Source organism: Mastomys coucha, unplaced genomic scaffold (genome assembly GCF_008632895.1).
Source record: "Mastomys coucha isolate ucsf_1 unplaced genomic scaffold, UCSF_Mcou_1 pScaffold21, whole genome shotgun sequence".
Classification (NCBI taxonomy): domain Eukaryota; kingdom Metazoa; phylum Chordata; class Mammalia; order Rodentia; family Muridae; genus Mastomys; species Mastomys coucha.
The window spans coordinates 142658873-142677298 of NW_022196904.1; the positions used below are offsets into that span (position 1 = coordinate 142658873).

Here is an 18426-nt window from a genome sequence, read left to right on the forward strand (position 1 = left end):
CCCAATGCACTCTTGCACAGATGAAGTCAGAGTGATCCAAAGAATGTCTGTAACCAGGAATTCCCATCCTCATGAGAGACATGAGAAAACTTCAGATTACTCCATCTTTTATGTATAGGTGTTTTGTCTGCATGTATGTCTGTATGCTGCCTGCATGTTTGGTGCTCTAAGAGACTAGAGAAGGTGTTTATGCACTAGAATTATAGATATAGACGGATAAGAGCTGACATATAGGAGCTAGGAATTGAACGTGGATCCTCTAGAAGGGCATCAAGCACTCTTAATCACTGAGCCACCTCTCCATCCCTCAGATCATTGGATTTTAGGCACAGGCTTTTCTCTGCTCAGACTTCATTTTTGTATCACTATCAGTTACCACAAGCTGTTGAGATTTAGTCTTGTTTGTTGTTTCTATTTTCAGTTTTACCAAAGAGAGTCATGCCCTTTAGATTCCCATCTTTATCCTTCCTCTTTAGTGCGTGTGACTCAACAGGGGAGTGAATAGGTAACCGAGGATGTCAGCATATCACAGAGGTTTGAAGGTTTCTACAAGAGGCATGGCAGAGGTTCTTTATAACAAATGAATAAGGTGCACTTGTGTGGACTAAACCTTCACCTTGGGCTCCCTTAAGAACACCTTTGCTTTTTGGAACAAGAAAGGGAAGTGTAGACTTATTTATTTTTACTACATTATTGGGTTCTTATATTTACCACCCTTCTCTGCCCCAATTCTACCCTAATCCCTTGCAACCTCCCAATACTAGATAGGAGAGAAAGGTTACACTGGGAAAGGGAGCTTACATCTCTTTAGACTATTTCCTGATGATTAGGGGTATCAAGTTCCTTAGGGAAAATTCCAATCTTAGTTATCAGTATATCTCTAACCAGAAACCAGGAATCCAGCAATAGCAAACCCAGCAAAGGCAACAGCAGGAACTAGCAGTGGCAGGTGAACAGCAGGCACCACAGGCTTGCTCACGGCTCTGGACTCTCACATTTATACTCTCTCATTGGTCCCCAGAATTGCAAACATTTGCAGATAGCAAAAATCACACACCTCCTACAACACTAGACCATCCTGGTTAGCAGCTATGGTCAATCTGAAGCAGCCCCATATTCCACAACTTGGATTAAAACAAAAACATATTCATATAACCTAACTACCTGTGTTTTTAAGAAACCACAGTTCTCACTAGAGGGAAGTACCAGGGACTGCTTAAGTTCTCCTTGCACTGCAGGTTGATTGAGTAGTTCACAGGCAGAGGGCAGTTGTCTCTGCTGGAAGCCAGAGACTCTCTGAGGAGACTGCACAGATGTGATGGGATTCTTTGTTGTGGGCCTGAGGATGAATTGGGGTGCACCTCCTGAAGATGAAAGCAACATGCACAAATACTACAACTGCTAATTTGAAAAATAAAGTCCAAAGTATTTTTGCATATATAAAGAAAAAGCATGAGCATTCAAAGTCAAATTGGAAATAGAATTGGAAGAGTTTCTTTTACCAAGAGATTAAAACTGCTTTTTTGCCGGGTGTGGTAGCACATGCCTTTAATCCCAGCACTTGGGAGGCAGAGGCAGGTGGATTTCTGAGTTTGAGGCCAGCCTGGTCTACAGAGTGAGCTCCAGGACAGCCAGGGCTATACAGAGAAACCCTGTCTCAAAAAACCAAAAAAATAAAAAAATAAAATAAATAAATAAATAAATAAGACTGTTTTTCTATCTTATCTAAGCTTATCATCATCATCATCATCATCATCACCATCATCATCATCATCGTAACATGGGAAGATTTCATTTGGATTCTACCCTTAAGTGAGAACCTGGGATTAAATCATTTGCAGAAGTTCACACAGAATTTCCTTCTTATTTCAGAACTGTTTCTGCTGCCCTGGCAACCATGCAAGGACTGGACCAGAGCACCATGACAGTGGTTCCTGCTCAGCCCTTGGAGAATTCTGTTATGAAATCACAGATGTGGAATAAGAACAAAGAGAAATTCTTGAAGGGGGAACCCAAAGTCCTCGGGGCAAGACATCTTTGGATCTCAGTGGAGAATGATTTTGTAAATATATAAATGATTTTAAAAAAAAACAGAGACCCAATGCTCTAACTCAGTAGCTTGATGGTACATCAGCACATCCCAGGGTTAATAGCATTGGATTTTACTATTTATCAACTGAAAATTGATGTGTTAGTTGATCACATCAGACTTTCAGTTTAATCCGTTTAAAATGTACAGAGTGCAGGTATGTCTAGGCTGTGGACTTCTAAGATGATCATATCTAACTCAGTGTAGAGAACAAGTTATAAAGCAACAACGGTGGCCTGGCCCTGTGGCTGAGAAACCCATTCTGTTCTATACAATTGCAATGCCTTTCTTTTGTCTGCTACTCAGAGGATGAGAAATCCTCCATTGTCCACATACTTCTATCTCCAGAAGAATGTGTCTAAAAAATAATAGAGAACTTCAAAAGATAACATCCTAGGCAAGTTAAAGGCAGGCAACTGAAGAAGGTCCTCACTGGGCCAAGCTGCTAATCACTGGGCAGTTGCCATTAGACAGACACCTGATTCTTTTCTACCTCACTGTTCTAACTCTTATAAATCGTTTTTCATGACATATGGTTTATGTTAACATAGAATATTCATATCTTAAAAATATCAAGACGAATTTTCAAATTCAGAGCATTTTTACATTTACAGTAAAAGTGAAGTGGAAAAAAAAAGTGAAGTGGAGAGAAAGGTATAAACACTTCTAGTGATGAGCACTCTGAGCTTAGTGCTTTGTCTTCTGTTAGTTTATTAATTTCTTTAAATATTAATATAAAATAAATTATAATAGTATCAAGTTGTAGTGAATCTTTTCAAATTATTCTATTATCTAGGTTCATTTGTTTGTTGGGGGTTCTTTTGTTTTATTTTGTTTTGTTTTTAGTCTTTTGAGACATTCTTTCTCAGTGTGGACCTTGTTGTCCTGGAACACAGGCTAAAGACCAGGCTGGCTTTGAGTTCACGGAATCCACCGCCTCTGCCTCCTGAGTGCTGTCCAGCTTTAATTATTCTTTTTAAATGGCATGAGTGGCTATTTCTTTTTCTGAAGTTTGGTACGTGGTATTCTTAAGAAGTCTGTTTCCCCTTTTATTGAGTCAGTTGGCCTCCTCTCTTGCGTTTCACTCATATTTCCTGAATGATCCTGAAAGTATTAACCACTTGTCTTCTCAGTTAGCTTGGCTAGCATGTAATTGATTTTATTTGTGTTTAAAGAAAAATAAATCTTTGGTTTTGTAAGCATTGTTTCCATTGATTCCCTGTTTTGAATTCTGTGATTTTAATCGTATTTTTATTTTTACCTTGGGATTAAATTCTGACCTTGTTAGGTGGTGTCCCACAAATCAAAATGTAGAGGAATAACTTGTTTTAGATCTGTCCTTTTCCTTTTTAAAAAATTAATTAAAATATGATTATACACTTTCCTACCTCCATTTCCTTTCACCAATCCTCCCAAGCTGTCTCCTCCCTTTCATATTCGTGACTTCTTTTTCTTTAAGTGTTATTTTTACACACACAGATGTATGGTAATAAATACATAAGTGGTCTTTCCATATATTCCCGTTCATTGCCCTCTATGCACTACTCTTCTTTCCTCCCACACATCTTCGTATGTTGTTTTCATTTTCTTTGAGTCTTTATTATGGGGGCAGTTATACTCAAATTCCCCCATTGTTGGGTCACTGTATTCACATTCCTTCCTCAAACTCCAAGCTCCCAAAGATGATCATGTGTGCTCTTCATATTTTCCCTAATCTGCACCTAGCTTTATTTCCTTAAATTATTGCTTACTGGTATAATTTCTTCCTAATTCATGTGTCTTTTTTTGTGTGAGCATGTGAAAAAGGATAACAACAGAAATAGAGATCATAAAAGCATCTCTGGAAAGAATGTCACAAATTCCCTCTAAGTTTGAAATTACTGAAATGTGTGTGTGTGTGTGTGTGTGTGTGTAGAAAGAGAGACAGAGACAGAGTCCAAGGGATGATTTATAGCTAGCCCATATCATCTGTATACGAAGATAACTGACAAAAGAATAACATTTCAAATTTACCTGTGAATTATGAAAGGTATAGGTGGAGGTAATTTAGTGGTTTGATAGGACTTAGCATGGTCATCATTTTTGTGGTGGATAATGTTTTTATTTTTGTATCTAGGCTGTACAAGTTATGACTGCTCTCATAGACCTCAGCTTAGGAATACTAATTATGATAAATATGAAAATTGATGGACAAGTCTTTTCAGTGACCTTACTGGTCCCAATTTGGGGACCAATAATGGTGAGTAACATACAATCTTATGTAACTGGAGATAGTAACATCTTGTTGTGACTATACTAACTTTGGGTGAAATCTCTCAACTCTTTCAAGTTGTCTATGAGTTTGAGAACTGCATATTTAAACCTCATTGAGTAATTCCTTGTTCACATTGCAATATCCACATGTCATTTATATAAGCAAGGTATACTGTACATTGTACATCACTCAAGATATATTGTGACAGCATGTAGTCATGTACTCCCCCAAGAGTTACTTAAATATTGGCACAACTGATTTCCTCAGAAGTTCATAGCTAGTAATTCTTTGGATTGGTTAGAAAAAGCAATATGACTTGCCGACAGATATTTCATTACTCATAAAATTTTTACAAATAAGTTCTTAAGCCAAGGATAACTCTCCTGCTACTATTAACTTGGAGAAATTAAGATGTGCTTCTCTAGCTGGGGAGGGATTACTGAACTTTGAAGCCCATGGAAGAATGAATGAAACAAGGGGGTTGTTGGCACAGGAGAGGAGACAAAGCTGAGCAGGTGATTAACAGCATCTGGCTCATCAAATCTCAATGAAAGCTTAAGAGAATGAGAAAACTGTAGATGAATTATGTTTCAATTGTAAATAAAATAACTAATCAAAAATTTGAATAAGAATTTCTGAAAGTTACAAAACTTTCCTCTTTAAATAAACATGAAAGAATTCTTTTTTAGTTCAAAGTGGCAATTAAATATAAAAATCAAACATCTACTCACCTATATGTTGTGAACTGATAAATAGAAAACAAAATGTATAACCTTGGTTATTTTCTATTTTACAGTTTAGAGTCTTATTCAAGTGTTACAAGGTTTTCCTTTATTGAAGATCTGGAGAATGAGAAAATTTAGATATTTGGTAGACGTGGTACTTTCATTTTCCCTTCTAATTTTACAACAGGTGTTTAAGATTTGAAGAATGCCACAGACCATCATATCTTTCAAAGTTTCATGACACTTTATATATAATAATAATACCAGTGGTAATAATGATGATGATCCCACCAGTAATACCAGTAATAGCTTACATTGCACTATAATCTGGGCACATTACTAAATGGTTTTGTATGTAATGTTCCACCTCAACAAAGCACTACACCATCTGAGAAATTACCTTTATCTTCACTGTATAAATGAAAAATAAAATGAGACTAAAGAAGGTTAATTTTCTCACGATGTATTCAGTCCATGAACAAGAACTCAGAATCTCATTTATCTCCTCATTGTGGATGTCTGCTTCAATCTTTATTTCCTACTCATTACCATCTTGGGAAACAACTCCTATAAAATATGATGGATGATCCACTTCCAGGTTTCAGGCCTGCATGCAGAGCAATGGACTGACATCCAACTCTCCAACCTCTCATCTATATTTTAATTTTAGTTTCAATGATGTGGTCCTACTGACACACCCATTAACTTTTAAGTATCCTAAACTAAAATTTGGAAAGCAAATACAGATATCTGTATATTTAGCTGAATAGTCTAATGAGATCAATTCAATCAAATTGACAGCAGTCATTCTGATTAAATTGAAAATAATGGCCAAATTGGCAGACTCAAATCAGCTACATTATTCTATTCATCATCTAATATATAATTAAAGTTGTTTCCATTATTTTATTACAGCTTCTAACATGTATTTTTAACAGGGATAATTTCATTTCTGCTTTGGCTAACTTCCTCAGTTTTTTCAGTTTGGTGTCATGTTGGCAAAATCTTGTTATAAGGAGTAGAGATCTTCAGCCTTCGTTGCTCTTAAAATTTTTGATTAGATGAGAGTTGAATAATTTTTAAAACCTTAGTAAACTGTGTGTGAAAGTACCTGATAATTTAAATTTTTAAAAAGTCCTCAGTTTCTTTTCAAGTCTATGAAATATAATCTCAAATTGTCCTAAATATTAAATAAACATTTCCAGAGTAAGAAACTGCAGACAGCTTAATTAGCTTTCTAATTGCAGTGTAATTAGAAAGATGATCACTCCAGTCATAGATATTTAAGTGGGAAAAGTACAGCAAAGAGGGACAATAGCTTTTTCTTCTGTACTGGAAACACAGAGAAAATATTATTAAAATTTTGAGACACACTTGATGGCTTCTGCCTGTAATCCCTTCTCTCAGGAAGCATAAATAGGAGAGTCACTCCAAGCACAAGCCTGGCATGGTTTATGTAGCAAGCTCCACGCCAACCAGAACTACATAACAAGACCTTCCCTCAAACATCCAAAATAAACAAATAAAATAATCTATTAAAAAAACCCTTGATTGTTCTTCAATAACTCATTTTACTTTTCCTCTCTGCTCTTGTGGGGATGGGGAAGGTGGGTGACATAGAAAACTGCTGCTTTTCAGACAGTCAGCCACTTTATTACACCCAGTTGATTTAGAAGTAAGGGTTGGTATGCTATGATTTATAGCAACTGTTTAAAGATTTTTAACCTGGATATTTCCCCTCATGACCAATTCATTATCTCAGGATCCCTGTCAATTGCCGCAGGAGTGAAACCTACAAAAAGTCTGGTATGTATTTTGGGTTATTTTGCTATCAAAAGAAAGTAATTTCATCAACTATGCATTCTGCTAAGATATAAAGGGGTTGATTCTATCTTCCTAAAGCCACAGCTATGAGTTTTAGAAGGGCCTCACTTTCAAAAGTTCAAAGTAAGTCTCACTATGTCTGACTGGACATAATTCCAAGGCAGTTGCTGGGAGAGTCTTGTTGCTGGTACAGTGAATTAGGGGAAGAAATTTCAGGTGGGGTTTACACAGATGAGTTTTGAAGATTCCTATTCAGCCCATGATACTGACACCCAAATATTTGCAATGGTAAAAATACAAAAAAAATTGACTGACATATTAAAATACCTTCTATAAATGTATCCAAAATAATAGGTGTAAAATAAATTTGTAGAGTCCAGAGAGACAGTCAGAGGTTAAGAGCACTTGTACTTACAGAAGACCCAGATTCATTTCCAAGCATCCACATGGTGGCTCACAGACAAACATAAATCCAGTTCCATTTCATCTAAAGCCCTCATCTGGCTCATGTGGGTACCAGGTCCATGCACATGCTGCATGTACATATAGGCAGAAAAATAATTTATAAACATAAAGCAATAAATGGCTTAAAAGACAATTATAATGATATGTCCATCTTAAAGCTGATATGGGCATTAGCCAAGAAAGAGTTCTAAAATTATTTCATTCTCTAAAAGCTGCATTTCAATTTCACTCACTGCAACACATAAACATCAACTTGTGTAGCATGATCAAGGAGATCTTCTTAAACCCGGACTAAATCCATTCTGCCTCCTTAGCATCATTCACCAACTCTGACCATGAAAATGTAGCTCATGTTCTAGACGCAGCAAACTCTCAGTTTGCTGGGTAGGTTTACTTCTCACAATAACGCTTATTTAACTGAACCAGCATAGGAGGAAATATCCAAGAGGCTCAAGGCCATCAGCATGTACACAAGAACCGTTAGGTATTCGCAGCACAGTATGGTGAAAAATGACAGACAGGCTCTCCAGATCATAGACAGGCTAGCAAATTTGAAGGTCATCTTGTATCCTTGAGAATCATCTGGGGGACTTAGTCTTAGGAATAACAGTTATTATGTTTTTATATGGGGAAAGGATTAGAAATAAAGCTACTATAAGAAAAGACACAACGTCTAGTTTTGGCAAGTAGAGGATGAAATGGTCTACTTCAAATATTGATGGAGCTATGCAAAGGATTCCATTGATAACTGATCCCCACTCTTTTGTAGGTCATCAGCAGTCTAAGTGTGAACACTCTGTGTTAGCTGTGGCAGCAAGCATTATTGGTGTTATCAGTGTGGTTTTGGGTGTATTTTCTCCCTATTTTAATAATCATCTAGTCATCAATGTGAGTATTCACTCTGCTGGTGGGGTGCCACGGAGGAGGCAAGAGCTCACTGACTCTTGCAAAAGCAACAGTCAGTATTCTGATCATAAAATCAATTTGGGGGTGGTAGTACCCAAGGGGAGCTCCCCTCCTCTAAGGAGAAAGGGGGAAACAAAGGGAAAGATTTATATGGTTGGGAGTGGGAAAAGAGGAGAGTGGGAGCTATGATTTGGATGTAAAATGAATAAAAAATAAATTATTGGGAAAAAAGAAAAGAGAATATGAAAAAAATTAATTTTAGGATGTTGACTTGATAGGGAAGGAGAACAATATTATTTAAGGATCAGGTGACACCTCATTATTTCTCTCTGTCTGTAACCAAGTACAAAGGAAACCACTAATGTGGCTAGTCCTCAGCCACAGGGACCCATATGTCATGTCTGATTTTCAGTGAGTACCCACAGAGAGATCCAAAATTAAACCAAGTTCCTAATTATGGGAGATGCTGATCTTCTTGGGAGAAAAAGATAGAGTGTATAGCTTATAATTTTTGCAAGACAAGTTTAAAGGAGTAAGCTATTTTTAAGAAAGAGCAGATAGAGTGCATGCTACCTCAAATGACCAGACCAAGCCACAAGGAATTGCCAACGATCAGTCAAAATTATCAAGAAAAACAATAGTTCCTACAGCTTAAAGTAGTGTATTATAAACACATATACATCTGCTACTTATGTTGAAAACTCTACCTTTCGTTTTGTTTTGTCTTTGTTGCAGTTTTCAGTATGTGTGATAGAAATTTATGGAGATTAGAGTATTACTATGTAGCCCAGACTACCTTTAGGTTAAAAACCACCCTCCATTCTCAATGTTGTAAGCTACCAGGCGTAGCCTGCACTTGTTTATGTAAATTAAATTGTATGTATGTTATGTGAAATTGCTAACTCTCCTACTTGCTGTTCTCCACTCATGCCTGCCACAAGGCCTGAAACCAGAGGCTAAGGGATCTGTTGAAGCAGGAGCAAGGAGGAAAACTACCAATGCAAATATTCTCACAGCCCACTGAATCAGTATCAATCATGTTCCAAGTTCCTGATCAATGGACTAATTCACAGGAGAGGGACCATCTCTGATCACTGAGATCATTCAAACCTGCCAATTGTAGGCACCAGTTCAAGGCAGGAGAATTCAGAATAAATGTGCCACCTTTGTTCTTCCATTTTCATCCTGTGGCTTGGTGAAGATACAGACAAAGTCAAATCCATTGATAGTAAAGAGTATGGTGCCCAACCCTCTAATGAATTACCATAGTTGTGACAATCAGTACAAACATAATGCATAATGTAGATATTTTTATTCTAGGATGACAGAAGTTCAAAATGAGTTTCAATGACATAAAATCAGCTGTTCGTAAGGCAGTTGTCTTTCCAGTGAGCTTCAGGGAAAAGTCACTTTCTTTTTTCTATTTTTCCTTTTTCATTTTTTTAATCATGAACAGATATTAAATTTTTTATTTTTTATTTTTTTTACTTTTTTATTAGATGTTTTCTTCATTTACAATATCTCCTTTCCCAGGTTCCCCTCCAAAAAAAAAAAAAGAGAGAGAGAGAAATAAAATAAATTTAAAAGAACGAAAACTAAAACAATCCCCTGTTCCCTCCTCTCTCCCCCTGCTAACTTTTGTGTTTCCACCTTCTGTCCACATTCATTGGCTCATCATTCTGCCCTCTAATTTTCAGGCAAACACTGAAGCATCCTTAGACTCTTAGACTTGAATTCTTCAGGATCTTGCTTCCACTTGTAAATATGTTATAACAACTTTGACAGCATTCATAGGCCAAGATATTCTGCCTATATTATCTAATAAACAGCCTCTATTCTCACTCTAAACCAGGCTAACCACATCCTGGGGCTTGTATAAAAAAAAACCAACAACCTGTAAGACTCTTTAAATTTGAAATGATGTTATTGTTTTCTGCATATGAATTGTCTAGCATGGAGCACAGCAGGCTTAGAGACAGGGAGCTGTGATAATTGTTCTTAGTTAAAAAAAAAAATGGTGAGAAAATAAGCGACATTCAGGGGACCAAGAAATTGTCTTTGGTTTGGGCTGTTTCAAGCTGGATTTCCAAATCCCTTGGCAGGTATGGTAGCCATTGGCATGGTAGTCAGAGGGCGGATGGCATAGTTCAAACTTGTAATGTCCATTTTTCACATTCCTTCATATGAATCTGTTTTTAGGGCTTGGATGCTTTGATGTTAGTTTTAAATTTGCTAGAGTTCTGCATTGCTGTGTCCATCTCTGCATTTGGATGTAGAGCTTCCTGTTGCAACTCCAGAGAGGTGAGTAGCAGTCCTTGTTGGGTGATGCTTAGTAGGTCTCAATGGCTGTGTAATCAGTCACACAAATCTACTAGCTTACAAGGACACATCTTTGTGTCTTCCCTTGCTCAGTAAAGACCATCAACAGCTTAGCCTTATCTCCTGCTCAGTCTTAAGAGGCTGCGTGAGCAGAAAAACTGAGGTTCCCTTCGGGTTTCTTAGTTTCATTAATAAGAGAGTTTAAAGCCAGACTGAGAAGAAAGCTAAAGGACATTTTTAGAACAGTTTGAGGGAGAGAAACCCAAACAAGAGAAAAACTGCAAAAGCCCATAAAGTCTAAGAACACATATTTAGGAGTGCCAAGCTACAGCTCTGAGTTCAGAGGTCACCCAGTTCCAGATCCTTGTGTTGTAGAGCAATGCACTGTACCAGGGACTCATGTTAGAAATTGAGGTAGTTTATCAAGAAAAGAAAAGCACTTCTAAGAATAGAAGTGGAATAGTGAGCTGTAGATAGAACCTGAAGAGCATCCAGCAATAGAATGAGGCACCTTTTATAGGACTGTTATAGAGTTGGCATCTTTGTTTGTATCTGGTGGACTCATTGCCCCACAACCTCACCCAGCATGATATCTTCCTTAGATGAAGACCAAGTGAAGAAGAGTTTAGAGTCTTCTGTGTACTGGTTTCTTTCATATTGTATATGCCCTATTTGCATATAATGTGTTTTTATCAAATCCAGTCCCATTCCCTCCACTCTAATACTTCCTTTCTAGTCCCTATTCTTCTGTGTATTCTGTGTTCTTAGAGTTGATTGCACTGTTGTTTCTTAGAAACATTCACTTTGTGCACACCTGGCCAGTGTCTTAACCCAAGGACTGCTGCAGATGCTCTTGAACAAGAAGGAGGAAGAAGGTCACATAGGAAGAAGAAAGGCACATATGTAGAAGGAGAAAAATAGCCAGGAAATAGACCAGGAATATTGTATGCCAGATAAGCTACTTCAAAGCTTATATAAGAAGCTAATTAAATTCAAAAATTGCTGTTCCTGTTGACCTTATGTATGTAAATCCATAAAAGCAGTGACCTAGCGGCATGTTTTGCTTAAGTATATATACATTTTCATTCTACTGCTGTCCCATGTATCTTGACTGTGAAGGTCAGAATATATTTCCATGTGTCATGATGCTTCTGCAATTCTGGGCCACTTTTGTGTGTACAGAACTTCATTCAAGGCCACCATGTCAAAGTCTGGATGTGCAGCTGTCAACAGAAGCAAACAAATTTGGAAGAATACCACTGACGTTCTCTGTGACACTTTGGTTCAAGTAAGCCATTCACACAGGAGGCTGATGCTCTAAGATGCAGCTGCAGGCATCAGCTACTCTGCTCAATCTCTGCCACAGGATGAGTGTCCTAGGTCTGCAACACCTGATGATCCAAGAAGTGGTCCAGAAACCACCCAGTGTGATGTGAGATTCAACTGAGTAGCAGCAACAAAGTAGACACGAGTAAAAGTAACACTATGGGGTAAGGAAATGGAAGAGCTGACTATACTGGGTGACAACCATGACGTTTTGATTCATTTCACAGGTTCTTGTAGTGATAACACCAAATCCTGCTATGACAGTGATGGCACCCCCCCTGACACTTCAACCATTGCTACCATCAAAACCGGAAAGGAAAAACGTTCCAGAAAATCTATACAGGAACCATTCTGGAGGAAGGGTATACTTGTAATGTGTGTGTGTGTGTGTGTGTGTGTGTGTGTGTGTGTGTGTGTGTGTGCAAGGATTTCCTTGGGAAACTAACACTTCATTACACTGGGTTTTGGTTTATCAAACATGTTGAAAAAATGAAAGTCAAGCAATTGCTAGATCAAAAAAATTAACATTTTACATTCACTGGATGTAAAAAGGGCATTGAATTGGCAAAGAAGTTTTGAATGCAAATTGACAAAAAAACAAAAAAACAAAAACCTGAGTTGGTGAAATGAGGTCTCCAAAGAGTGAAGAGTATAGTTCACATCTTATTTGTGGCTTTTGCTAAATAAGTAGATTTAGCTGCATGTGATCAGGAACAAACACATTAAGTATATAAGACAACAGGTGTATTAAAGTACTAATGGTAACAACCAATTTTAATTTCTATGTGCATTCTCATTATATAATAGCATAGTGTATACTTTTAACTGATATATTGAAAAATTACAATAAAGAGAAGTGATTGAAATCAAAATACCTTATCCTTAGCACACACATATTCACACATCTATATACATGTTTGTTTATATAAATTTAGTGCATCTCTCTGTATATACATAGTATATGCATAGTGTGGATATGGAGATTATAGAGAGTATACACACACATACCTGTTTATATTACATATGACCTAAAAAAGTCACTTGTTATTCTGGATTGAAGCTGTAATCTCATCTACAGACTCGTGTTTTTGAACACTTGGTTCCAAGTAGTGCCATTCTTTTGAGAGACTGCTGAATCTTTCAGATATGAGGCCAAACTTCTGAAACTAAGTCACTAAAGTTTGGCTTTGAAGGTTACACTGCCTTCCAGTTGAATGTTTCTATTATCTTTCTGGTTAAAAGCAGTGTCCAAAGACTCTGTTATCAGGCTAAACTTCCCAAAGAGAAATAACTGTCAGTAAGTTCTTAGTTAACTTGATTCTAAGTATGTGTCAATATTTATTATTCATTGTAGAATAAGTCTAGATCCTGTGTTAATTTGACAAAGCATGACTTAAGTTATCCATATTCCCAAGCATCCAGCATACATCCGCAGGTATTAATGTGTTCCGGGAGCCAAAAACTTACCAAAACCATAAGCTTGCTGCTATTTCTTTACTTATTATCTTAAATTATCTTTTAATGTAAGTATATCAAGACATTTCTCAGAAATAAAACATTAAAAACATAACAAATGGGATTGGAGAGATGGCTCAGCAGTTCAGAGCACTTGTTGCTCTTGGACAGGTCCAGCACCCACATTGTGGCTCGCAACAATCTTAACTCAGGTCCCAGGAGATTCAATGTGACTTTCGCAGCACAGGCCAACAAGTTGTGAGCATACATACATCATACAAAAAAAAAAAACACATAAAATGCAAATAATACGTGTAAAAACAACATAAAAAACAGTACATAAGACAAAAGTGCAAAGCAATTGGTTCGAGACAAATACCAATAAGAAAATGGTTGATCTGAAGCTGTTTCAAATAAAACAAAAATCAAACCAACTGAACAACATTTTCCCTCATTGGTGTTCCTCAAATACCCACCCATAAAGTGACAAGCCCACAGAAGTGCTTCCTGTTGGTAATGGGTCACACTCATGAAGCCTGCAATAATTCGCTCAGTTCTCAGTTTCCTTCCATGCAGTTCAGTTCTTTCTTTGGCCTTTGTGTCCTGTTGCTTCCTTGTTCTCATTACAGGAAGTGAGTTCTCAGCTAGGGATGGGATGTCCCAGTCAGTTACTGAAAGTGCTTATGCTAAGCTCCTCTGAGTCTGGTCCCAGCACACAGCTGTGGCCAGGCTGTATCCACAGCTGCATCTTTCCTGTTGCCCAATAAGCCACAGACATTATGAGCAAGACTGATGGTATTGTGAAATAATACATTTTTTCCTTCTCCACTTGAAGCATTTTGGGTTTGTTTTTTTTTCTTCTTCTTTCCTTATCAAGAGAATAGAATAGTAGGAAAGGTAAGTAGAGGAAAGAGAAGCATTATTTTTCCCACAGCTGTAAGGTTCCATTTCCTAAATCTGTAACAAATTTATTCAATTTTTCTTATCCTGATGGCATTCTTCCTCTGGAAGTACACTTAAGGAAAACACAATTCTGAGCTTCTCTCCAGAGCACAAGATGCTTACCCATAGCAAGGCAGTCTAGGAGATTGTTTTCTGTCTCATGTAACACAGAAAGATGACAAAAGATAACACAGCTTTTATGTCCTGTTGGAGTCCCAGTATCTCTCTACAGGAGTGAATGTGGCTCTACAGTAGAAAGGAATCACTGTGGATGCTGAGTTCTAGAAGATAAATGGTGAACTAATTTAATTTGAAAATTTCACACACAAGCCAGAGAAGTTCAAAAATGTTTCTGAGTAGTTCCAGAATCTACTCCTGTTTTCTTGCTTTGTGTCACAATCTTATACTCATCCTTTCTAGAAAGTCATGGAAACATAAGTGAGCTTTTTTCACATATATACAACCACACACACACACACACACACATACACACACACACACACAAAGCTAAAACAAAAGAAAAAGGGGAAAGTATACCAAGAATTGAACCAAACTTAGATAATATAGCCACCATATACCTCTCTCTCTCTCTCTTTCCCTGTGTGTGTCTCTCTGTGTATGTCTGTCTCTCTACCTATCTGTCTGTCCATCTAGCATATATGTACATATATATGTATGTATATATGTGTATATATGACATGTAATTTTTATGCAGAAATATTTGCACCCTAAATAATAATGGGTTTCTCAAAGACATAAAGCTTTATGAAAAGACAAATATCATCTGATTCATGAGTACATTCACTAATACAGTTATTGCTCAGTGGTGTATGCCTACTGGTGAGTAGTAGGTAAAAAAGAACAATAATAAATCATTCAGTCTAGTGAGATGGATAGGTAAAATCAGGGAAATTATGAGTGTGTATATCCTCACACTCACGTATGATGAATGAAGAATAAACTGATGAAGATTTGAGCTGGAAGGTGTCCAATGGGAATGACAAGATCATGTATGTAGGTAAATATCTACCAAATGTTGGTAGAGATTGCCATATATGCCTAGAATCTCAATGCAAGTCCAGCCTCTGTTTCATAGTGAGTTAGAGGCCAGCCTGGGCTACATGAGATCCTATATCAAAGGATCAAAGAAGAAATTGGTTCAAACTGTTAACATCTTAAAGGATAGTTAAAGAAAGAGCAGTTTGGTATATTCAGTACTTGAGTCTTTAATGAATGAATAACATTGTGGGGGAGGGAAGCAGTCATGTAGAAGTCTGGATAGTAGAAGAGTAGCAGAAATAGATGAAATGTTGAAACTTAGTTTTAGACTTTTGTTCAGAGATGATTACAAGGGTAATCATCATTAAATGAAGAAGGTCAAGACACCAGGAGAATTATTTTGAGATAGAATTAAGGCAGTTAAACTCCACATGCCTATACTTAGAAGGGGAAAGAAAGGATCAAAACTAGAAAGCCTAACAATTGGCCAAAAAAGCATATTCCATTAGGCAGCAGAAGCCTATAGTGGAGAAAAGTTAAAGAGAAAATAATTAACCAATAGGGACTGTAGGCGTTGACTGTGGAAAGAGAAGAGAAAATAGCAAGTCTAAATGAATGAAAACTGAATAGGCATTGCCCAGAGGGTGTGGGAAGAGGACCAGAATATTTATAAAGTGCTGAGAGATTAAAATAGAAGGTCATAGATGACCAGTCATAATGTATTATTGTTAGTTAGTGTTTTATCGTCAGGTTTATCTTCAGGTTGAGGTGCAGGGTTCAGACTCTAGAGACCACCAAGAATGTAAGGGTAGAACAGAAATAAGGTCAGACTGGGGAAAGCAGCTTTTTGCTCAGACTGCAGAAGTCCTGTTTTCAATTGAAGCTCAAAAGCCCAAGGTTTGGGAGAAGAGGAAAGATTGATCCTGAGAATGAATGGCTGGGAAGGGTATGGGGTAACTTGGCAAAACCAACACTTTTCTGCCCACTGTGTAGGACTTTGTGACAGTCTTACATGCACTGTCTTGTGTACCCTATTAAATATCTTTACACAAACTTCAAATTGTGAGAGTGTGAAATGAAGAACAGACTGGTGAGGGGATGTCAGGTAGACAGATTTAACTAATTTATTAGGAAATTCTCTTGCAGACAAAAGTGGGTGTCCTGTCCTCAAGAGGCTACATACAAGTTACATGGTCAAAGCTTAGGAGAGCAGCTGCACCTCACTAAGTAACTAGGTTCTGGGACAGTGATGAGAGCACGGGGCAGGATGTGAAAGAAAGAGCCACAATAGACAATCTGGAAAAGGAGAAGAAACACTAGATTGTTTTTAAGTTATTCATTTTACATCCTGCTCACTGCCCTCCTCCTGGGCACCCCTCCTCCCACAACCCTTCCTCCATCTCCCCTCCCCTTCTCCTCTGAGTGGGTGGGGCCCCCTCAAGTATCTTCTCACCATGGCACTTTAAGTCTCTGTGAGGCTTTGTCACCCACTGAGGCCACAAAAGGCAACACAGCTTTAAAGAACATGTCCCAGGTACAGCCTGTTGCTGCCTGCAGCTAAATAAAAAAACAGGTTCTCTGTCTGGGAGAGAGGTAGGAACCTGTAGAGAAAGGAAACTAACTGTGAGAGAAGATTAAAAAATGAGATCGAGGGCTGGTGAGATGGCTCGGGGTAAGAGCACCAACTGCTCTTCCAAAGGTCATGAGTTCAAATCACAGCAACCACATGGTGGCTCCCAACCACCCATAATGAGATCTGACTCCCTCTTCTGGTCATCTGAAGATATAATAAATAAATAAATAAATAAATAAATAAATAAATAATCTTAAAAAAAAAAATGGGACCGAGCCATGGTGTGCTTTCAGTCTGCCATGTATTATTCAACTGTCTCTCTTACAAGCAGGCAGGCAGAAACCCCTCCCCCAGTCCATCAGCATCCAGCAGCCCAATCAGCATCTTCATTTTTGGTCTCTGGAGGGGGGAATTCCAGCTTAACAGGAACTTGGAGAGAGGCATGACTATTTGTGGCAAGCCAAGGTCTAAGACAGTCCGCTCTTGGCTGGAGGAAGGACACAGTACAGCCAACAGCTTTTAGCATAGCCCCTGCTCCAGTTGTTGGGACAGATTTCTTAGAGAAGCCAGTCTCTCAGTCTTCTCCAGAAGCAGGCCTTTCTCTCTGTGCTCTTCTGGCCTTGAGGACAAAGGTGACTTCCAGATGATAGAATAATGTGTCTTAGCTTGTGTCTTCAGCAGAAGAGTTCACGCAGGAACTGTAGAATTCACAACTGTAAAGGACAAAAAGGCCTTGTGAACACAGTTAAGCACTGGAGAAGCCAGAGTAGATGAACAGGTCGCTTGAGTCTTCCTTGGAATGGGATGAGTGGCTGCTCTTCAGGGAATGTCAGGAATGATGTAGGTTTACAACCTGCTGATCCTCTACTCTTTGATGAGACAGGCTCTGCCCACATCTCCCAGAATTTGTTTTTACTTATCACAGACTCTTGCCTCAAATCTTGAGCACTGCTTTTAGACAATAAGACCCACCAACCCACCCTCATGAGGGGTGTTACTTGTGCTTTTCCACAGCCTAAGGGATGTCTACATTATCTTAGGGCCAGACTAATGCTGAAACCCACAGTTACTATGTTTCCCTCAGTCAAGCTCCCTACAGCCTAAATCTTGGGCAGTATCTCTGAGTCAATGGTACCCATTCTTGTGAAAAAAGACAGGTATACTTTTGAAAGGATCTCAATATAATATTAAATTGCTGTGAGCTCAGGACTGGGTTCATTGCTATCTGAGTACCTTTTGTTCCAAAGCTGTGCTGTGCTTAATATAGCTAAAGAAAAACAATGTGGGCCAGACTCCAGAAGCCTTGGTCCGGCACCAGTTACAACAAAATGGGGCTGAGCTGAGTTTCATTCTTGTCTCTGCCTGAATCATGTTGTTGTTGTTGTTATTGCTGCTGCTGCTGCTGCTGCTGCTGCTGTTGTTGTTTAGCATGCTGTGAAGCCTGGGGGGAGAGAATCACTGCACCACAACCCTCAGATGTGCCAGTGGCTCACACTGGCTCCCTAGCTTCCTTCTGGCTGACTCCAAGGAAAGAAGGAAGGAAGTTTTC

At 38.3% G+C, this 18426-nt stretch overlaps 1 protein-coding gene and 1 pseudogene across 2 annotated transcripts in view; both read left to right on the forward strand.

Annotated features, from left to right (window-relative positions):
• The first annotated feature begins 1653 nt into the window (after positions 1-1653).
• Positions 1654-12391, forward strand: LOC116103591 (annotated as a pseudogene).
• LOC116103587 (membrane-spanning 4-domains subfamily A member 6B-like) overlaps positions 11859-18426 on the forward strand; it is a 19701-nt gene continuing 13133 nt past the window's right edge. Inside the window, exon 1 of one of the 2 annotated variants that reach the window (XM_031389771.1) lies at positions 11859-12072. In XM_031389771.1, the coding sequence (XP_031245631.1) occupies positions 12068-12072 (5 nt within the window). In that variant the 5' untranslated portion in view covers positions 11859-12067. Of the gene's footprint in view, positions 12073-12166; positions 12271-18426 lie in introns of those variants that run through there. The other variant, XM_031389770.1, reaches the window with a different exon arrangement.